The sequence below is a fragment of the Paralichthys olivaceus genome, chromosome 18, assembly GCF_024713975.1.
Source record: "Paralichthys olivaceus isolate ysfri-2021 chromosome 18, ASM2471397v2, whole genome shotgun sequence".
NCBI classification, from domain to species: domain Eukaryota; kingdom Metazoa; phylum Chordata; class Actinopteri; order Pleuronectiformes; family Paralichthyidae; genus Paralichthys; species Paralichthys olivaceus.
Window position 1 is genome coordinate 20,362,154 of NC_091110.1, and position 22,077 is coordinate 20,384,230.

The following is a 22,077-nucleotide window of genomic DNA, read 5'->3' on the forward strand; positions in this document are numbered from 1 at the left end:
CCCAGAGAGAGAGAGAGAGAGAGAGACACCCAGAGAGAGAGAGAGAGAGAGAGAGAGACACCCACCCAGAGAGAGAGAGAGAGAGACACCCACCCAGAGAGAGAGAGAGAGACACCCACCCAGAGAGAGAGAGAGAGACACCCACCCAGAGAGAGAGAGAGAGAGAGAGAGAGAGAGAGAGAGAGAGACACCCACCCAGAGAGAGAGAGCTCATCCTTCATCGTCGATCCTTCCTCACAAACACCAGCTCTTCGTCAGCTCTTCACAAAACACACCGAGGTACGAAGTATTCGTGTACCATATATATATAAAAATAATATGTATTATATGTATTTATACACATGTATCGTGTTTTTCATCTTGAAGTCCAGTGTTTTGTGTTTTTCTAGCTTCTAGCTCTGTTAGCTTAGCTTGTAGCTGTTAGCTCCTGCATCGTTAGCCCGCTGTTAGCTTCCCTTTCGTTGGACGGTATTCGAGGAGAACAGGTGAAATATAAACACACAGCGGAAGCTAACACAAGCCTGTTAGCATCTGAAGGTCTCACCGTCTGTCTGCAACACAACGTATATCGTGGGGACATTAGCCTCCCTGCTAAATGACATTAGCTTCCATTGACCTGCGATGAGACCGAACGGACCTGAACGTCCACAGTCGATATGTCAGATAAATATCAGGAATGTTTTTAACGTCGAGCTCTTATTTGTTTTCTGTGCATGTGTTGACGTTAGCTCGCAGGGGTTTGTCCCGAGCTGCTGTCCGTTAGCCGGTCCGTTCATCTGCAACGTTACTTCAGCCCGACCTCACCGGAACCATCGTGCATTGAGATAATCCCCGATCCAGCGTGGTGTTTAATTCAGAGATGTTGTAGCAGTGATATATGAAAGTAATGACGTTGAGTAGCCCGGCTGCATTAGCTCGTCGGCCATGGTGGAGTCAGGGAGCCGCCCAGTGCAGCGGGACGTCTGGACGCGAGGCCCCAGCTGCTCGTCCTCCTCTTACACTGTTAATAATTCACACCTGTGCACGAGCTCTATGCTGTGCACGCTCCTCCTCTGTCGAGCTCTCTCGTCGTGGGTCAGGGCCGCGTGTTTTTAAGGAGTGGTCCGGGCTCACGCACAGACCCTGGAGCCTCAGGACGGAAGATATCAAGACGGCCGTGGACAGGAGAAACACACACACGTGTGTGACAGTGGGAAGACAACGTCTCACACTGACTGTCTCAGCAAATGGGTTTGTCAGGGTGATGCCAAGTTCCTCACATTCCAACTGTCCCTCGTCCAATCAGGACAGGAATTCAGACAGAGCTGTAGAGACAGTGACTTCACACTGTGGGGGGGGGGACACCGTGACTGACCACAGAGAGGAAATCTTACTGTATCTACAGGTTGAATTCTGTGAATCCTAATGAACCGTTATTAACCGTTAATATGTTCATTCTGTTAGTGCTCTACCGATAGATTGGATTGCAGATAAAATCAGAAATAGAAACAGGGAAAGGAATCTGTACTGCCACAAACATGAGTTGGTGAGACTATGTCCACCATCGTTTAAACAGATGTTTTCAGAATCTGATATTGCTGATTCATTTTAATGTGCAATCTTTATTGTTTTTTATCTGCAGTCTACACAAACCTGTGGATGACGTAGAGCCAACAGTGAGACAGGAGAACCTCAGTAAAGCTCTCAATATGTCTTAGTAAGGTGGATGTTGTTAGGCTGGAGTCTGAGCCGATGGAGAAACATGGAGGCGATCTAGGGCAGAGCTGTACCACAAAAAAATACTCCTCAGATATTCCCAGAGCAAATCACATGTTCCTTGTCACTGCCCCATTTCAGCCACATCACAACTTAATACACTTCTTATCAAATATTATTCACTGTGATACAACTTGCATTACAGATGAGATCGTGGTGGTAGACAGCTGCTGGGTTTTGCATCGTCACTTCTATAGTAATTTCTGATCAACCGATGTGGAATAATACTAACAGATGATATATGCTTGCTGTATGGAATAGCCTGTGACTCAATTAAAACCCACATATTTCTCTTCACCAACCTGTACAACCTAGTAATCGTCCTCATTATAACAACAGTCACAGACAATGACCCAGATAAAAACTAGGCCTCTGGTCTCAAGGCTGCCAGTTTAGAATAAGTCCTGCAGACACAGTGCAGCTGGTTAATGCTGCCATGAACTACTTTGAGTGGAAGAATCCATCTGGATCAAATGTGCAGAGTATTAGCATCAGTATTTAGCGTTTATCAATAGAAAACAATGCAGACAAGATGTGAATTTGTGTTTGTGTTTGCAGCTTGATTGCTCGTGCTACTGTCCATAATGTTTCTAAGGTCCAAAAGTCCATTAAACTACCATTTAATCATTTTGGTGGATGCACAATACAGATGTTTGATTTTAGTTCCTATTAGAAAATGAATAAATCATTTCTGCCAGCTGACACAGAAGATGTGTTGTGACCTTGCTGTGAAAGCTTCCTCGATTGCTTCTTACTCACTGTGCGATCGATGTTGTGCCCTGTAGCCAGCCCACACAGACTCACAACATGTCCACCTTTACTAAACCCAAGCTCAAGGTAACAACCGCATTTGTGTTGCTGTTGTGTGCCTCCGTGTGTTTGTGTGTTGCATTGAGTCTTTTCCTATGAAAGAAGATTCTAGAGAATTGAAGGCTGGTGGTGGTGGTGTTGGTGTTTTGCTGAGTAAAGAGATGGGAGAAAGCTGGAGGGAGGGGTCTGTGGCACAGACAGACGCATGGGCTGGGCTTCATCTTAGCTCTTTGGTTCAGCACAGTCACTGCAGGTGCACTGCGTCTGTGCTTCTATAGAAGAGACCTCAATTACTCTCAGATTTAAGGAGTGTACGAGAGACGTGCACAGCGCTGCAGACTGTGGCGTCTTCACAGATGTAGCCCTCACATCGGCCACAACACAAGAAAACCTGAGGCTCCAGACTTATATCTTGTGTGTATGGTTTGGTTTTGCATTTAGCTGTAATGTTGTTGTTTTTGATTTAATTTGAACGTCACAGGGACTTTGGTAAGATCTGAACTGTGCATGTGCTTCAGTAATAGATATTTAGGATTTTACTGCATGTGTTTTGTTTGTGTGACATTGTGTGCATGGAAGCAAAGTGTGGTTTTATCTTGTAACGCAATAGACGATGTATCTTAAGTAAATATATTTCAAAATGTACCTTCGAGGTCAGAAAACAATGAAATACGTTGATATCTGGTGCCACTGCTGTCATGCTTGTTTTGACTGTGGATTCAATTTAAATTTGTGATATTGACCTTATGTTTGCTAACACTTGCGGTTGCTAAAGGCCATAAACTGCTGAGTAACTGTGCTCTGTGTGCTTTAAATCCCTGATTTTACTTTTATCAACTAATGTGAACTTACGCATCGACTAACAGCTGCTGTGACTCCGGAAGAGTTGCTGATGCGTTTTACATCAGATTAATCTTTAATGACAACACGACTGAGGTCGGGCATATTTGTTTTCACCGGCTGAGCTCAATTCAAGCTACGGAAACAATGTTCCTTCCACGTCGTTGTCTTCATCCTCCGTCTCTGTCAGGAAATAGACTTTCCTTGTCTCATGAGACTCGCCCATTTCCTGCAAATTCCTTTAGCTTCCATCCTCCCAGTATGGCGTCAGTATGGCCCCTATTCATAACAGATGGGTCTCCATTGTAACTAAGTGACGTCACCCACTCTGGTGGAGAACATCAGTGAGATCTGTGAATGGACAGATGATGCAGTGTCTTGGACAGGCTCGGATGTTAGGGTGTAGCCTCGGTGCAGGGATCGTTGACGCATTCTGTGCCGGACTAACAAGCTCTTGTTTAAAGTGAAGGTCTGTGTTTAACAGGATTTAGATTCATGCTCATTTACATCACAACCCTTTTCTTGGTCTGAGGGATCCGAGCAGCAGTTTGTTGTCCACGTAGCAGGAAGTTGTAAGAGGTTAGATTCAGGTTTTTACCAGGAAGTGAATTATCCAGGAGATTCCTGTCGTATGTGGATAATCATTTTAATGGAGTGAATCAATAACCATTACCATCCTCTGATGTCTTTTATCTCCTCTCAGCACTTAGGCTACATCCACACTACTTAGTTTTAAAACTCATCACTGTTCCCTTGGTTACGCCTGCCATCCACACTACTCTGAATTCTTATATTAACAGTAACTTCTCATTTTACATGGTGTGATGAGCTTGTCATTCCTGTGTTCTTGTATTTATATGTTGTGTTGTCTGTACAGTCGTGACACTGATCTGCAGATTAACAGCATGACGCGCGTCACTGACAAATTCCACATTTCATCAGCAGCCTCTGTGTTTTCTAAAACTGGACGATATGAAGCTCGTTGCTTCCAGTAGCTAAACAAACCCTGAGGCACACGTGTGGAAACAAAGATTTAAATGATTCCAGTTTCTTCTTTCAGCCCACGGAGCTTGGTTACCATGTCAACTCAGACAGCACCAGTGTCTCTTTATAAAGATCAGAAATATTTTAGCTGCAATTTCCGAACAGAAAGTTTTTAGCAGCGGCAGTGATGTTGCATTTTCACTTTCTGTGGCTGTAACGGTGGATAATTGGACTGTGGAAGGAGTAAGAGGTATAAGAGCATCCATCCAGATAATGTACACTGTCAGAAGTGCTGGCTGGTATCAGTGTGTGTGGGCGTGAGAGCGAGAGCAGAAACCCTGTCGAGGCAGCTGTGAGCTGCGGAGAGGGAAAGCTGTTATCTGCTGGTGCAAGAAGGGAGGAAGTGCTATCAGCAGTCGCCGTGCTGTGTGTAGTGGGGATGGTTATTTCAGGCTCAAATGCTATTGATATTTACTGGAATGTTCCTTGTGTAGAGACGTTGTCCAGCTGTTAGCATGCTCTTACACTCTTTGTGTCAAAGCAGAGCTGATAATGAATTCTGTTGTTTTAGTGTTCTTGTCACTTTTAACACCTCATGTTGAAAGTCATTTTCAAGTTACATGACTGTGAACATTTACTGAGTTACTGCACTTTCTAAATTCACATCAGGTGACATCAGGTGACTTAGATTGTACAACGTGAAAGTAGATCAGCTGTTACTTGTGTTTATGTCACGTTGTGTGCAAAGGTTCTGAATTTAAATCATCAGCCAGAAAGACAGTTACACAAATTTACAGCTCAGATAAACTGAGACTAAATAGCTGCACACGAGCAGTGAGTCCAACAACCCACAGGATTCCAGTATCTCTGCTATAAAGAATATATTCTTCTTCCTTACGAGTCATGACCTGATCAACTTCTCTTTGAGCTCAGATCCTGAGATGAGTCAGATCCCACACTTATAGCATATACTTCATTTACGTCAATTAAAAAGAATTCCTGGATCCGCCCCCTGATCCAGATATAAACCAAACTTTAATGAGTTCTTCTCTGACCCATAAAACATCCTCCCACCGTGTTCACTGGGAATCCAATCAGTAGTTTTTACGTAATGCTGCTAAATAACAGACAAATGAAGACATAACCTCTTGGCTCACTTGTGGTTGTACAGTAGTGGAACAGAGTGATGGTTCTTCTCTCTCAAACTATCTTTGACGAGCACTGACACCAAGAGGCTCGTTAGAGTTAATTTGTTCCAGCTGATGTGAACCAGCACGTTAGTTAGTCACACACACACACACACACACACATCATTGTGCACATCATCAGGAATCATCCGACTTTAAAACACTTCTGTGCCTGTTCCTAGTTTCCTGAACTCAAATCAAACAAGTGTGTGTGTGTGTCTGTGATGTCAGTGTTTCGCTGACATCACTGCGGAATCAGGCTGAGGTCATTTGAATCCCTGAGATGATTTAAGCTCTGTGAACGGGGCCGTGTTATCAGATGGGGGGTGGGGTGACGTTTTCCAGGCAACGTAGTGAGTTGATGGTACTAATCTTCTTACAGTGTACACAGGGATGGCAGCGACACCGTGCTGTGTGTCTGTATATGTGTGTGTCTGTAAAGGTAACGACACCTCCTGGGACCAGGGCTCATCTGTAGCCTGGATGAAAAGCTTCACTCCACTAATCCTCCCATTGAGCGTAGACATGGATCAGGAGACAGTTTCACATCCATCCATCGCTTATTGTTTCACTGTCTGCAACATCAACAAAAACCCTCGACACACACACACACACACACACACACACACACACACACACACACACACACACACACACACACACCCCCCTGCACTCAGCTCGGCCGTCGGTTATTGTGCTTCGGCTCTCGTTGACCTTGGTTTGATTTGACGGATCAATATCAGTGTTTCTTCTTCTTTGTCTTTTCCTGGGTGGAGTCTGATACATAAACAGAAAAGATTGTGATGTATTCTGTGGTTCAGTCCTTTTAAATTCCTCTTCCGATGTCAAACAAATATATAGAACTTTAATTAAGAACATGACCTTTTATGTAAAACACTCATATATATATATATATATATATATATATATATCACATCTTTTCTACATGATTAATTTGTGACGTTTTCAGCAAACACAGACGTGTCTGTGGAATGCTCGTGCACCAAAGGATAAGAAAATCTGTTCCGCTCCAATTATTCATCATTTGTTGTTTAACTTAATAAAACAACAATCACATCGTAATAAGTTCTGAATTTCTGTCTCTGTCCCGTTGATCTCATTGTCTGATCCATAGAAATGTTTTCGTAGAAACTGCTTGTCTGTGGGCGTCAGTGGGTTTGTTGTGTTTCTAGCAGACTCCCCTCGGCGTGAGGCGACACTGGGTCCAGAGACTCAGCGGACACACAGGCTGACTGCAGCAGTCTCATTGTGTTGTGAAGCCTGGTTACTGTTAGCATGCGTGTGGAATTTCCGTCCCCACCCCCGTTTGGCATTTCACTCTTTCAGCTGCTGGCCCCTTTGGTGCGCAGCGTGTGATGGGATGGGATCGGGGGGGTGTGAGGGGGACAGAGGGGCTCATTGGTTGTGTCCTGCTTCACAGTTTAAAGTTTGTGTCAAGACTTGAGTTAAATAATCTCGTTCTCTTTGTTTCTCCTGAACTTAAATTCTAAATTAAAATATTGATGAGGAAACAAACAATTAAAACCATTAGTGTTTTTAACTGGGAATAAAATCAATTCATTTAATAGATTTAAGTTGTACGCTTGTGATGATGTCATTATTACATTAAATAACGTGCAGTGAAAAACGTGCTGATTACACAAGGGATGTAAAACTGTTCAGTTGATCCTTTCAGATCTTTCTAATAAATGTAATGTGTTTGGTTTTCAGAAGATGGACACCGCAGGGGTCAAAGTGCTGGAGACAGCCGAGGACATCCAGGAGCGTCGGCAGCAGGTGCTTGACCGCTACCGTCGTTTCAAGGACCTGTCGATTATGCGCCGGGCGAAGCTGGAGGACTCATACAGCTTCCAGTTTTTCCGCCGTGACGCAGACGAGTTAGAGAAGTGGATCCAGGAGAAGCTGCAGATCGCCTCCGATGAGAACTACAAGGACCCGTCCAACCTGCAGGTCTGTGCTGGTGTTTAATGACCCTGATGGTCATTCTTTGACTGTTTGATTGATGCGATGGTTTTTATTCATGTCCTCTTCTCTTACAGGGTAAGCTGCAGAAACATCAGGCGTTTGAAGCTGAAGTTCAGGCCAACGCCGGTGCCATCATCAAACTGGACAAGACTGGAAACGTGATGATCACAGAGGGACACTTCGCCTCTGAGATCATTCGAGTAAGAGCGACGAAGATGTTGTCAGTTTAATGGATGGTATCAGAGTACAGTAACATTCTGTGTATCCGTGGTGGACTGGACAATTATTGTGCGTCACTGAGGAGAAAACAGGATCTCAGATGTGCACTGTTAACTGCTGCATCTGATTCAGTCCTACACGCCTTACCGGACACAACAGAGACCCATAGTTTCAAGTGTCAATATGGCTGAGTATATTCTAGTAGGTGTTGATCTGCTGTGACTCTGTGTGACACTGTGTGAGTGCTGTGGACATTCTTCCAGATTATCTCTTCTGTCCTAGTTTTATACATTTATAAACCCTTTCAAACACGTTCTAATTAAATACAGAGGAAAACTTTTGCTGAAAGATTTTGGTGAAACCTTTTTTTTTTACAAAATTCCATAATTTCTAAAACCTTCCTCCCCTCTTTCTTCTAACTTAAAAACCTCTTTCGGCTTCTTTCTGTGTGCGGTAGACTCGTCTGGAGGAGCTGCATCGTCTGTGGGACCTCCTGCTGCAAAGGACCAAGGAGAAGGGCATGCGTCTGCTTCAGGCCCAGAAACTGGTCCAGTACCTGCGTGAGTGTGAGGATGCCCTGGACTGGATCAGTGATAAGGTCAGATTCACCAGAAACTCAACAATTCATGATTAACAAGCACTTTTTATAGCTTCTAGAGACACAAAAGCACTTTGATAGCATCCTGAATGTTTTTTTTCCACCTGAAGGAGGCCATGGCCACCTCTGAGGAGCTGGGCCAGGACCTGGAGCACGTGGAGCTCCTGCAGAAGAAGTTTGAGGAGTTCCAGACCGACCTGGCGGCTCACGAGGAGCGTGTGAACGAGGTGAACCAGCTGGCAGCGAAGCTGATCCAGGAGAGTCACCCTGAGGCCGAGCTCATCGTTCGCAAGCAGGATGAGGTCAACGCGGCCTGGCAGCGCCTGAAGGGTCTGGCCCAGCAGAGGCAGGGGAAGCTGTTCGGGGCTGCTGAGGTGCAGCGCTTCAACAGGTAAACATCAGAGAAACACATGCACAGCTTTGACAGTGTGTGTCTGTGTCATGATACTAATAGACCGGGTTGTTTCATCCTGACAACAGGGATGTGGACGAGACCATCAGCTGGATCAAGGAGAAGGAGCAGCTGATGGCCTCTGATGACTTTGGCCGTGACCTGGCCAGTGTGCAGGCGCTGCTGCGCAAACACGAGGGTCTGGAGAGAGACCTGGCTGCTCTGGAGGATAAAGTACGTCATGTGCTGCTCTACAGAAAGTCAACACAAACACAGCAGCCACAAATTTAAAAACATCATGTTCTAATCTCTCTTACTGTTTTCAATCAGGTCAACACTCTGGGTGGTGATGCAGAGCACCTGCAGCAGACACATCCACAGAACGCCTCCCAGATTCACCTGAAGAAAGACGAACTCGTCACCAACTGGGAACAGATTCGCACTCTGGCTGCCGAGCGCCATGCTCGCCTCAACGACTCATACAGGTAACATGATGCAGCTGTCTGCTGAGCCCCAACTAATAATATCAAGTTTATTCAAACTTTATTTTTCAAAGAAGTGACAGCCCTGTCCCAGAATGCTGAGAAACATGAACGCTACACGGCCACAGGCAGATATTATCTTAGTGACGGTGGCCAGGACCTGTGAGTTTGAGCGCCACAGGCATCTGCTCACTCCTGCCCCCTTGTGACAATGTCTTTCAGGCTGCAGCGCTTCACGGCTGACTTCAGGGATCTGACCAGCTGGGTGACGGAGATGAAGGCCCTGATCAATGCTGACGAACTGGCCAATGACGTGGCTGGAGCTGAGGCTCTGCTAGACCGCCACCAGGAGCATAAGGTGAAAACACAAGTGTTGCATCAAATAGCTAATTTCACACTTAATGAAGAAGCAGCTTCAGTTTTAAGTGTTGTTCTCTGTTGTTCTTCAGGGAGAGATTGATGCTCATGAGGACAGTTTCAGAGCCACTGATGAAGCTGGTAATGCTTTACTGAACACAGGACACTACGCTTCGGAGGAGGTCAAGGAGAAGGTACATGGAGATCATACTCTCTTTCTTTTGTGTGGTGTTATTGCACCGTGTCTCAGTCCCTTGTTTAAAACTGCTTGTTGTGTTGTTTTGTGTGTAGCTGGGCATCCTCACTGAGGAGAAGGAGTCTCTGCTGGAGTTGTGGGAGGTTCGCAGGCAGCAGTATGAGCAGTGCATGGACCTGCAGCTCTTCTACAGGGACACTGAGCAGGTTGACAACTGGATGAGTAAACAAGAGGTAACCTCATTGAAATCACAATAATGCACCATAAGAACAATATAAGAGTTAAAACCATGAACATATATGGTGTTAAGTTTTAAACTCTCAGATGGTTTTGTTTCTGGTTTCTTTCTGTCAGTGGCTGATAAATAAAAGTTTTTCAGAAAACACTTGAATGTTACTTGGGCTTTAGAATCTGTTTTCTCAGAAGTAGTATTATGTCCTAAGAAATGCTCTGGTGCATAAATGTGGTGCGTTAGTTTTTAACGTTGTATTTTCATTGGGCAGGCTTTCCTCCTGAACGAAGACCTCGGTGACTCTCTGGACAGCGTGGAGGCACTGCTGAAGAAACATGAGGACTTTGAGAAGTCTCTGAGTGCCCAGGAGGAGAAGATCACTGTACGTTACATCAAGAATATCATTCTTCATTTTCTACACTTGTGCTCTCACGAAATAGAATTCACTCTCAACCTCTGTGTCTATTTGTCTCCAGGCCCTGGACGAGTTTGCTACCAAACTGATCCAGAACAATCACTACGCCAAAGAAGACGTGGCCACACGTAGAGATGCTGTAAGTAAAACTTCATTTACATTTAATCAGCTTTTAGTCATTTCTCTTGATGTGAACTCTACTCGTCTTCTCTTCATTTCTGCATCTTCAGCTGCTCAGCCGTCGTAATGCTCTGCATGAGCGTGCCCAGTCTCGCCGCGCCGCTCTGGAGGACTCTTTCCGCCTGCAGCAGTTCTTCAGGGACTCTGACGAGCTCAAGAGCTGGATCAACGAGAAGATGAAGACTGCGACTGATGAAGCTTACAAGGTGATTTATCAGAGAGTTGCATATTGAAAGCAGCCTTCTGTTTGTACGCTCCAACCTTTATGCCTCTGCTCTCTGGACAACAGGACCCCTCCAACCTGCAGGGCAAGGTGCAGAAACACCAGGCTTTTGAAGCTGAGCTGTCGGCAAACCAAAGCCGCATCGATGCTCTGCAGAAGAACGGCCAGGAGCTGCTGGATGGAAAACATTACGCCTCCACTGAGGTGGCTGGACGCATGGAGGAGGTCAGCTCCCAGTGGAAGAAACTGCTGGAAGCCACTGAACTCAAAGGTACGAGGAAAACATTTGATCTTATGTCCAATAATACTGCACGTACCATTATTAATATTATTATTATTACTTAAAACGGTTATTTCCTCACAGTGACAGAAACCTACAGAAGATTGAGATGTTTTTTAATTGTGATTTTTTTGTTTTGTAGGCATCAAGCTCCGTGAGGCCAACCAGCAGCAGCAGTTCAACAGGAACGTGGAGGACATTGAGCTGTGGTTATACGAGGTCGAAGGTCACCTGGCTTCAGACGACTACGGCAAAGACCTGACGAGTGTCCAGAACCTGCAGAAGAAACACGCACTGCTGGAGGCAGACGTGGCCGCTCACCAGGTGCGATGCTGTTCTCTCATGAAGGATATGATTTTTATCTATATGGTGCCATGGAAATGTTTCTATAAATTATTCTGTGGATTTCTCTCAGGATCGTATCGACGGCATAACGATTCAGGCTCGCCAGTTCCAAGAGGCTGGACATTTCGATGCTGACAACATCCGCAAGAAACAGGAGGCGTTAGTTGTTCGTTATGAAGCTCTGCGTGAGCCCATGGCCGCACGCAAGCAGAAGCTGTCCGACTCTCTCAGGCTGCAGCAGCTGTTTAGAGACATGGAGGATGAAGAGACTTGGATCCGTGAGAAAGAGCCCATCGCTGCCTCCACTAACAGAGGTAACGTCATCCCCAGCCACAGAATCAGTGTTTTAAAATGAAAAAGTGATGTATAGTCTCCTACAGATGTTTGGTGACAAATAAGAAGTGAACTCGATGCTTTAGTTTCATCCTCATATTCCAGATGATTGATTAAATAAAGTTTGACTCTGTTTTTCGACAGGCAAAGACCTGATCGGTGTCCAGAACCTGCTGAAGAAGCACCAGGCCCTGCAGGCTGAGATCACCGGTCATGAGCCTCGCATCAAGGCTGTCACCCAGAAAGGAGAGGCCATGGTCGAGGAAGGTATTCATTTAAATTCAAAGCCTTTTGACCTTTTTAAAATAAGTGACATTTTGTCCCAACATTAAAAATGCTAATGATTCGTGTCCCAGGACATTTTGCTGCTGAGGATGTGAAAGTGAAGCTGGCTGATCTTCATGGACGCTGGGACACATTGAAGGCTAAAGCGTCCCAGAGGAGACAGGACCTGGAGGACTCTCTGCAGGCTCAGCAATACTTTGCAGACGCCAATGAGGCCGAGTCTTGGATGAGGGAGAAGGAGCCGATCGTGGGGAGCCCCGACTACGGCAAAGATGAGGACTCTGCTGAGGTATGTGAAGGGAGGAGATGTGGGCCAGACATTCAAACATGAATCCTGATGTAGAAGAACATTTCTGACCCTCTCTGGTGTTTCCAGCTTCAGCTCCATTTATTTCTTATTTCTGTTCCAGTCGTGCTGAATAGTTTGTTTTCCACAGGCTCTGCTGAAGAAGCACGAGGCTCTGATGTCGGACCTGAGCGCCTACGGCAGCAGCATCCAGAGTCTGAAGGAACAGGCTCAGTCCTGCAGGGTGAGACCCTGTCCTTGTTCACACCTTATTCACACCTCCTCAACTCAGGGAGGAGTTTCTACTGCACAACTAAGCTTCAGGCTTCATCTACACCGATTTGTGTTAAAACTTAAGAGATACTTGGAAACTAGACTATTCAGGATTATTTCTGAAAATCAAATGACACAGATGTTTGTTTTAACAAACAGCAACAAGTGGCGCCGACTGATGACGAGACCGGGAAGGAGCTGGTCCTCGCTTTGTATGACTACCAGGAGAAGAGCCCCCGCGAAGTGACCATGAAGAAAGGAGACGTCCTGACGCTGCTCAACAGCACCAACAAGGTCAGTCTGACTGCTGCAACAAATGTTCACCTCAGAGATGATGCTTGTTGAACGACACCTGGAGAAAGTATCTGTCCAGTGCAGGAGTTTCTGGACAACGTGGCAGAAGTTCCACAATGAGATGCTTCAGGCTTCTCAGACACAACATGTTGGAAGTCGTGGGATTAGCTGACGTACTGGAATATAGAGAATGTTTGGAACAGCTGAACACGTCTCATCTGTGTCACCTGTTCACATATTTCCTTCTCCTCACTGCTGCAGGACTGGTGGAAGGTGGAGGTGAACGATCGTCAGGGTTTCGTTCCTGCTGCGTACGTGAAGAAGCTTGACCCCACTCAGTCGTCCTCCAGGGAAAACCTGCTGGATGAACATGGCAGCATCGCACTGCGCCAGGACCAGATAGACAATCAGTAAGAAACCCACCTCACGACCGGCAGAATGTCCTTCACTAACTCTTCTCGGTTTCTCAGTCTTTTTAACCTCTTTACCTCCATCAGATCATGTTTTCTGCTCAGTTTTTGCACTAATGACCGTCCCCCTGGGCTCTTTCTGTCTCTCCTCTTCTGTCCTCTCGCTCTGTTTGATAACGTAATCTCGCCTCGCTGTGTGTTCGCCCTTGACACTGAGCAGGCTTGTCACCAAGGAGGCCTGCAGCGTGTCTGTGCGCATGAAGCAGGTGGAAGAGCTGTGAGTAGGAATCAGCGTCCCTCTGCGTGTTCTTGTGATCGTGATACCACTGAATATCATCAGCAGTCATACATCCCTCCCCCCCGAACCCCCTCATGTCGTGACACTGTGTACGTCGCCCTCGTCTTCTATCAGCACATTGATAGAAGTTCCTCTGAAGCCGACCTCTCAAACCCGCCTCATCCCAGACTCGTCATGGATGTTAATATCTTTCTTTTCTTGTTCTCAATCCAAACCCATGAGCAGTTATGTTCTGCACACATTGAGCTTTGATCCATTTTTCATTAGTTACATTAACCCATTAAGACCCAAGTGCCGATCAAAACAACCACCTACAACCTGAGGGTTTGAGGAGCGGACAGAATTACCAACATTTACAAAGACGTTCAATTCTCAGCCTCTGAGGCAGAAAGAGACATGAAATTCAAAACATTTGATAGCTTGAACATTCGGCTTTAAATGTAAATCATCATCTTTTCCCTAAAGTTCATGAACTTTACAAAAAATAACAATAAAGGCAGCAAACTTGGTGTATAGACGTGGATGTTGCATCCGGTCTTAATGGGTTAAGTCCAACACACAAGGTCCCAGGTCCAACTTTTCTAATTGAATTCTCTGTTATCTCTTTGATTTAAAGGTACGGCACCCTGCTGGAGCTGGGAGAGAAACGCAAAGACATGTTGGAGAAGAGCTGCAAGAAGTTCATGTTGTTCCGCGAGGCTAACGAGCTCCAGCAGTGGATCAACGAGAAGGAGAGCGCCCTCACCAACGAAGAGGTCGGCTCCGACCTGGAGCAGGTCGAGGTCCTGCAGAAGAAGTTTGACGACTTCCAGAAGGTAACGCCCACACTCGAGTCGTCACATCACAACTCTGGTTCTTCTGTAGTCACAGATGTCTTCGATACACTCATCCAGTTAAACTACAAACACACAACTCTTGGACTGTGATGTTCAGTTGGTGCTCGTTCACTCTGTTTCTGTCTAATTACTCTCTTAGCATTTGTTGAGATTGTTTTACAAATGTCCTTTTTCCAAAATCACGTCTCAAACAAAGCGTATGACGTTCTTGCGTTTGCAGGACCTGAAGGCCAACGAGTCTCGTCTGAGGGACATCAACAAAGTTGCATCTGAGCTGGAGTCTGAAGGCCTCATGGCAGAGGAGGCGCCCATGGTTCAGGCTCAGGTGAGCTCTCTGCACCTGGATCACCTGTATGAGCCGTCCTCCACCTCTTACTCGTTTATTAATTAATCTCTCATTTTTATTTACAGCAACAAGAGATGCTCGGTTCTGCTCCCGGCAAGGTTGTAATAGTTTCTGTAGCTTTCATACCTGATATTTAAGAACCAGCAGTGAAACGTGTCCTGACTCACATCTTGTCTTCTTCAACAGGATGAAGCTGATTCTAAGACTGCGTCTCCCTGGAAGGTAAACTGCGTCTCTCACTGTTCAAAATACATTAAGTCATTCATCAGTTTGATTTAATTTTAGATAAAATGACTGCAAAGATTTTAGATTTGATACAATAACTGTGCATGAGTGTTGATGTTCGATATTGAAGCATCACGTTTACTGCAGTCGTGTCCAACCAGACATTTTCTCTGCATGAGGCTTGATGTTACATGTCCTCATTGAATGTGATTGGACATTGACGAGACAAGACAGAAGTCTCCAGATGTCTCAATCGTTGGTTTGATTCATCGGTTCAGCTGTAGCTGCCGTGTTAACTGTTCCCTGATTTGCTGTTACATCCCTGGAGAAGATGAAACCTGGGAGTTTCACAACACTCCTGACTGGTGTGGTGTTTTCTGTTCTTGTCCTCCTCCTCCTCCTCTTCGGCCTCTTCTTTCTGCCATGTTTGACTGTAGAATATACGCTTGGCTGTTCAAACAACGGCTAACTTTAATACTATCAAGGTAAGATTGACTAGTCCGTCCCAACCTCGGTATGAACCACTCCCTCCCCGTTTCTGTGTCCGGCATCGTGATGAGACAACTAACCCTGTCGTTGTCTTGGTTTCTTGTGGGTGTCACATGATCTCCCTCTTCCTGTCGTCTGTCTCCAGTTATCAGTGTCCCGTTTAGTTGGACTCCATGTTCGTCCCGTGACGGTCCCTCTTATAGTCTAATATATTTTGAATGGATGACATAAAGCCTGCGTTATGTCTTCAGCATCTCTCTGGAGATGCTGATGTTTTGCTCGTATTTTCTTTGTGTAATGTTCAGGGCTGGATTAAAAGAAAACGATTTTCCGATTAATGTCCATTTTTATTCGAATGATCCGATATCACCAGTGCTTGTCCTCACTCAAAAACAATTCAACTTATTTAATGGTGTTTTACGGATGTTTGGAGCATGAACCAAGAAAGAACCCTCGGATAAACTGTGAATCCCGGAGTTTCTTCTCACAACCTTTAACATGGTGAGACTGGGCGATAGTCCCGGTGGAGGTATGCACTCTCCGAGCGCCCTTCTATTTATCAGAAGCTTAATTAGACAAACAAAATTCTGACAAACCCAAGATTAGAATTTATCTGATTAAACCGAATCCTCAAGAATTGAAATAAATTAAATTAATTGATATCGGATTTTTAGAATAGAAATCAAATCTAATCAGGAGATCGGTGTCGATTTCCAGCCCTTGTATTGTTTTGATCAAACTTCCGGTCCTGTGCACCTTCCCTCCGTCATGCCTGTGTCTGTCCATCACCGTCTGTGACCATCCGACACACATCAAGCACAAACTATGCAAATGATGCACACACTGTATCTGCAGCTTTAAATTAAATCTGAATGTTTAATCTGACATTTCTGATCTCACTTTAAAACGTGATCACAAGAATAATTTGCCAAAGATCTGCTGATGTTTGAGCACATCTATAATCTTCACATGACTTCAAATGGACATATTATGCTCTTTTTTATTTTCAGTCACAACGTCAGCTGTACATAATAAACATGTTTCAAGTATAAGAATATAAATGTGAGAGAAAAGCTCAAACATTCCATTTAACTCTTTTTTTTTTCCTACGTCCTTTATTCGGTCGTCTGCTACGATCACAGCTCATTTAATGTCCTCCAGTGTTGACAGATATTATTTTAATGTTCTCCACTTCAGTCTGCATTTTATCTTTTTGTATACAGATCATCATTGAAAGATTAAATCCACCATATATATCTGTATATGTGATATACTTGGATATGAGCATAATAGGTCCTCTTTAATCATTCAGATGAGTAAATGTTCACTTCACATGCAGAACTCGTCGGTGAATCAGAATCACAAGCAACAAGCTGCAGAAGAGCTGAGCGAGCGTCAAGTGCTGTTTCTGATGCTGTTTCTTTTCTGTCCAGGAGCTGAATAATCGCTGGCGCTCTCTGCAGCAGTTGGCTGAGGAGAGGAGCAACATGCTGGGCAGTGCACACGAGGTGCAGCGATTCCACAGGTATGAGCCAAACACGAGGAGAAACCACAGGTGCGGTCTGTGACATCAGCGACAGGTTCTTAACGATGTCGTGTTCGTGCCTCCACAGAGACGCTGATGAAACCAAAGAGTGGATTGAGGAGAAGAACCAAGCTCTCAACACTGACAACTACGGTCACGACTTGGCCAGTGTTCAGGCTCTGCAGCGCAAACACGAAGGCTTCGAGAGAGACCTGGCCGCCCTCGGGGACAAGGTCAGTCGCTCTTAACGGATCTCGACAGGATGTAAGTGAGTATAACTTTCCTCTGAGACTTTTACTCATTTTAATCCTCCTCTGCTCCGCTCAGGTGAACTCTCTGGGCGAGACGGCAGAGCGTCTGATCCAGTCCCACCCAGAGGCTGTGGACGACATCCAGGAGAAATGCACCGAGCTGAACACCGCCTGGAGCAGCCTGGTGGGTCGTGCTGACCAACGCAAGGACAGACTTGGAAACTCCCATGACCTGCAACGCTTCCTGTCGGACTTCAGGTGAGGAGCGAGCAGCCAGTAGATTCCAGAGTTGTCGGTCCAGGAGATGTATGAACATGTCTCATATAACAATAAATCATCTGTCCACAGAGATCTGATGTCCTGGATTAACGGCATCCGAGGGCTTGTGTCCTCAGAGGAGCTGGCAAAGGATGTGACTGGAGCTGAGGCTCTTCTGGAAAGACACCAGGTACAGCATTCCTCCTTCCAGATGTTAGTGCAGGTCACTAACGATCTTTTTATCCGATCTATTGCCGACAAGTTCCCAACCTGTTTCTCTTCTCCTCTATCTAGGAACACCGCACGGAGATCGACGCTCGTGCTGGAACCTTCCAGGCCTTCGAACAGTTCGGCCAGCAGCTGCTGGCGCGAGGCCACTACGCCAGTCCTGAGATCCAGCAGAAACTGGAGGCTTTGGACCGTGAGCGTGCCGACCTGGAGAAGGCCTGGGTGCAGCGTCGCATGATGTTGGACCAGTGCCTCGAGCTTCAGGTAAAGTTTTGTGCCACAAGATGACCGGGTGGTGACGGTTACTGTGTCGTGGCTGACATCGGTCTGTGTCCCTCACCAGCTCTTCAACAGAGACTGCGAACAGGCCGAGAACTGGATGGCTGCTCGTGAAGCGTTCCTCGCCAGTGACGACAAGGGCGACTCCTTGGACAGCGTTGAAGCGCTCATCAAGAAACATGAAGACTTTGACAAGGCCATCAATGTGCAGGTCGGCATCTGCTCCACCGCAGAGTGGAAGTTCTAAAACTGATGGGTGGTTGTGCTCTGTACTTCATTAGATTGTTCCATGTTGTACAGGAGGAGAAGATCGCCGCCCTGCAGTCCTTTGCTGATCAGCTGGTCGGAGCTGATCATTACGCCAAACCTGAGATCTTCAACCGACGCAATGAAGTCCTGGATAGGTGAGAAGATGTTTTTCTCCTCCATGTTTTATTTACAGAACCACGTCTGTGTTGTGCCCTCTAGTGGAATACTCCAGGAAAGTATGTGAACTACTTTGCTTTTGACGCATCTGTTCTTCCTCATGGCCTAAAAGCCAATATATCTAATCCTTCATATGGACCTTAGGAAACCCACATGTAATCATCATAGACACACAAACACGATGTTCTCCGTCCTGTTGGATATCAAACCTCGTCTCGATGTTTGCCAGGTGGCGCCGCCTGAAGGCCCAGATGATCGAGAAGCGTTCGAAGCTGGGTGAATCTCAGACTCTGCAGCAGTTCAGCCGAGATGTGGACGAGATAGAAGCTTGGATCAGTGAGAAGCTGCAGACTGCGACTGATGAATCCTACAAGGACCCAACGAACATCCAGGTACACGTCAGACTTCTCCCGTCACGACTCTAACGTTCTCAGTTAGTCCACAAGAACTGCAGGAATGTGTTCAGACGTGGGGTCAGCGTGAGTTAGTGAAGAGAAACGACAGCATGTGATTCTTTGTCAGAGAAAAAGAAGGAAAATAATCTCAGATTGTTGGTCAGGTGATAAAGTGCGTCAGAGTCATGTGACCTGAGCAACATTAAACCTGCTAATCTGTCTTGTTTCATTGACTTGACTCTTCTTAACTGTTGAATCCCTCCGTTTGTCTTGTGTGAAGTGAGACTGAACTTTTCTCCCACTGTCTTTATTTTTTATAGCTGTCCAAGCTGCTGGTAAGTTTGTGTAGTGTGTCGGCCGACTAACACCTGAGCAGGTTACTCCATGTGTCCGTGTCTGTGCTGTGTGTGTAGACACCACAAAGAACATCCTGTCCATCCTCAGTTCGTCCCTCATCAGCACCGTCGAGTTCCGGCTTCTTTTCCACTTGGTTTTAATTTAGATGTTTTAATTCATCTGTTCATTATATTTTATTCCAGGTTTGTCTTTATCATCAAATGCTCATAGTTTTTGGGTGTGGCTTCCGTTTTTGTTTTCAGCTCTTGAGGAGAAGAGTCATCTTTAAATTTGCTTCACATGACATCAAATTGATTAAATCGGATCTCGGAATGAAATTCCGACGTCTGAATGATTCCTGATGAACGACGCTGGTCTCAAATTTTAAATTGTGAAAAGAAGTCTGATCTGTTTTTGATGTTTAATTAATAATTAACTTCACTAACACAGTGAAAATATCAGAAGACACAAACCTGAAGCAGCTTTGAAGAGACTCTTGCTCCTGTAGGTTTTCTCAGCTCTGTTGCAGATGTTGTCACTGCCATTCTTCACTTGTTTGTCCTGCGTTTTTGTTTATATCCATGTGCGACACGTTGTCTGCTGTAGTTTCTTTCCTTTTTTTAATTTCACCTCTAAGGTCGTCAAGTACATTTACACAATATAAACGTTTTGATTAAACTTGGTAACTTCATCTCTTGAATGTAAGTATGAAACCACGACAATATTGGACAAAAGTTTTAGGACACCTCCATTTTTTCCAGTTTATTTTGAAATTTCTGCAGTTAAAGCCTCATGTTCTTTTTTTCTGGTGGATGACGACGCTCCGACCGACCGGTCTTCATCCACACCGTCATTTTAAACAACCTCATGATAAACTGCTGAAATTTCTATACAAACTGTAAAACTGGGGTTTCTTTGTAAATGTGTCCAACTCGTGGTTCTCACGCTGCGTCCATGTTCCCTCCGTCAGAGTAAGCATCAGAAACATCAAGCGTTTGAGGCAGAGCTGCACGCCAACGCAGACAGGATCCGTGGCGTCATCGATACCGGCAACGCCTTGATTCAGAGAGGAGCGTGCGCCGGCAGCGAGGACGCTGTCAAGGTATGTCCACACTGTCTGTGAAGGATGTCGTTCAATGTCCGTTACGTTTTGGTTTTTAGCAGAATGAGATTCACAGGCAGTAAATAAAGTTGTCTGTCTCGTCAGGCACGCCTCAACGCTCTGGATGAACAGTGGCAGTTCCTCGTCAACAAGTCAGCAGAGAAGAGCCAGAAACTCAAAGAGGCCAACAAGCAGCAGAACTTCAACACCGGCATCAAGGACTTTGACTTCTGGCTCTCTGAGGTGAGAGGCTGCACGACAGGTGGAAACTCTGAGCTGAAGTTCTCAGTACGTGTCTGAATCGTGTCCTTGTCCCTCAGGTCGAAGCTCTTCTCGCATCTGAGGATTATGGTAAAGATCTGGCCTCAGTCAACAACCTGCTGAAGAAACACCAGCTGCTGGAGGCTGATATCTCTGCCCATGAGGTAATCAGCTCATTACTCTGCATGTGGCTCAGCTCAACCTCAGGAGACCAGAGAACTTATTTCACAATTTTAGACTTGTCACCACTTAGAGAAAAACCCACTGAGGGACTTATACTCCCAAAGAAGTAAAACTATTACATCCTCTGACCAACTCTGCTCCCCCCAGGATCGTCTGAAGGACCTGAACGGCCAGGCGGACAGCCTGATGGGCAGCAGCGCCTTCGACACCACGCAGGTGAAGGACAAGCGCGATGCTGTCAACTGCCGCTTCACCAAGATCAAGAGCATGGCAGCCGGGCGCCGAGCTAAACTCAACGAGTCCCACCGCCTGCATCAGTTCTTCAGGGACCTGGATGATGAAGAGTCTTGGATCAAGTAAGAAGCGTTTCCCTTCATGTTCTCCAGAGGAACATCAGTTCTGGTTGCTCCTCAGTTTATTTATGACACATTTGAATCTAAACACACACAGAGAAAAGAAGTTGCTCGTGAGTTCGGAGGACTACGGACGTGATTTGACAGGTGTACAGAATCTGAGGAAGAAACACAAGAGACTGGAGGCCGAGCTGGGAGCGCACGAGCCGGCCATTACGGTAAGAGACTCGTCTGTTCATCTGTTTCCTCGCTTCATAAAACGATAATGTAAAGTTGGATGACTCACTTTCTGTATTGTGTGTGTGTGTGAGAACAGTCGGTGCTGGACACTGGGAAGAAGCTGTCTGATGACAACACCATCGGTCAGGAGGAGATCCAGCAGAGGCTCGCCCAGTTTGTCGACCACTGGAAGGAACTCAAAGACTTATCTGGAGCGAGGTACTGCCGTCCTGCTGAGCTGCACACACACATCTGCAGTAGCTCTAACAGCTGTGTAATTGCGATGTGTGTTTTCACAGGGGACAGAGACTGGAGGAGTCGCTGGAGTACCAGCAGTTTGTGGCGAATGTGGAAGAGGAAGAAGCTTGGATCAATGAGAAGTTGAATCTGGTCGGGAGCGAGGATTACGGAGACACACTGGCCGCTGTGCAGGTGAGAACGCTCTCAGTTCCCTAACATGAAATCAGTGTGTCTTAAAACCGAATGAGCTTCGCTGAATGTCGAGGACACGTCTGTGTTGAACAGGGTCTGCTGAAGAAGCACGAAGCCTTTGAGACAGACTTCACCGTGCACAGGGACAGAGTCAACGACGTGTGTTCGAACGGAGAGGAGCTGATCAAGAAGGTACCGAAATAATCCACATCGTGATTTGTGCAGTGTGACGACAAAAGCAGCAGCAGTGTATTCACGTGTTTGTTTGTTTGGA

At 45.8% G+C, this 22,077-nt stretch overlaps 1 protein-coding gene across 7 annotated transcripts in view; it reads left to right on the plus strand.

Annotated features, from left to right (window-relative positions):
* The window catches only part of sptan1 (spectrin alpha, non-erythrocytic 1), a 26,768-nt gene continuing 4,691 nt past the window's right edge, over positions 1-22,077 (plus strand). Inside the window, exons 1-44 of one of the 7 annotated variants that reach the window (XM_069513316.1) lie at positions 1-279; positions 7,308-7,547; positions 7,637-7,762; positions 8,239-8,379; positions 8,490-8,770; positions 8,860-9,004; positions 9,101-9,255; positions 9,475-9,610; positions 9,702-9,803; positions 9,901-10,038; positions 10,309-10,419; positions 10,514-10,591; positions 10,683-10,838; positions 10,922-11,126; positions 11,278-11,459; positions 11,551-11,794; positions 11,958-12,080; positions 12,170-12,387; positions 12,536-12,628; positions 12,817-12,951; positions 13,213-13,361; positions 13,582-13,638; positions 14,276-14,474; positions 14,716-14,820; positions 14,907-14,939; positions 15,028-15,063; positions 15,504-15,551; positions 16,989-17,080; positions 17,169-17,313; positions 17,408-17,589; positions 17,680-17,779; positions 17,884-18,081; positions 18,161-18,307; positions 18,397-18,500; positions 18,752-18,914; positions 19,238-19,252; positions 20,224-20,355; positions 20,461-20,598; positions 20,676-20,780; positions 20,947-21,155; positions 21,250-21,370; positions 21,469-21,590; positions 21,671-21,803; positions 21,897-21,995. In XM_069513316.1, coding sequence (XP_069369417.1) covers positions 7,311-7,547; positions 7,637-7,762; positions 8,239-8,379; positions 8,490-8,770; positions 8,860-9,004; positions 9,101-9,255; positions 9,475-9,610; positions 9,702-9,803; positions 9,901-10,038; positions 10,309-10,419; positions 10,514-10,591; positions 10,683-10,838; positions 10,922-11,126; positions 11,278-11,459; positions 11,551-11,794; positions 11,958-12,080; positions 12,170-12,387; positions 12,536-12,628; positions 12,817-12,951; positions 13,213-13,361; positions 13,582-13,638; positions 14,276-14,474; positions 14,716-14,820; positions 14,907-14,939; positions 15,028-15,063; positions 15,504-15,551; positions 16,989-17,080; positions 17,169-17,313; positions 17,408-17,589; positions 17,680-17,779; positions 17,884-18,081; positions 18,161-18,307; positions 18,397-18,500; positions 18,752-18,914; positions 19,238-19,252; positions 20,224-20,355; positions 20,461-20,598; positions 20,676-20,780; positions 20,947-21,155; positions 21,250-21,370; positions 21,469-21,590; positions 21,671-21,803; positions 21,897-21,995 — 5,838 coding nt within the window. In that variant the 5' untranslated portion in view covers positions 1-279; positions 7,308-7,310. Of the gene's footprint in view, positions 280-2,839; positions 2,980-7,307; positions 7,548-7,636; positions 7,763-8,238; positions 8,380-8,489; positions 8,771-8,859; positions 9,005-9,100; positions 9,256-9,474; positions 9,611-9,701; positions 9,804-9,900; positions 10,039-10,308; positions 10,420-10,513; positions 10,592-10,682; positions 10,839-10,921; positions 11,127-11,277; positions 11,460-11,550; positions 11,795-11,957; positions 12,081-12,169; positions 12,388-12,535; positions 12,629-12,816; positions 12,952-13,212; positions 13,362-13,581; positions 13,639-14,275; positions 14,475-14,715; positions 14,821-14,906; positions 14,940-15,027; positions 15,064-15,503; positions 15,552-16,988; positions 17,081-17,168; positions 17,314-17,407; positions 17,590-17,679; positions 17,780-17,883; positions 18,082-18,160; positions 18,308-18,396; positions 18,501-18,751; positions 18,915-19,237; positions 19,253-20,223; positions 20,356-20,460; positions 20,599-20,675; positions 20,781-20,946; positions 21,156-21,249; positions 21,371-21,468; positions 21,591-21,670; positions 21,804-21,896; positions 21,996-22,077 lie in introns of those variants that run through there. The other 6 variants (XM_069513309.1, XM_069513310.1, XM_069513311.1 and 3 more) reach the window with 6 other exon arrangements.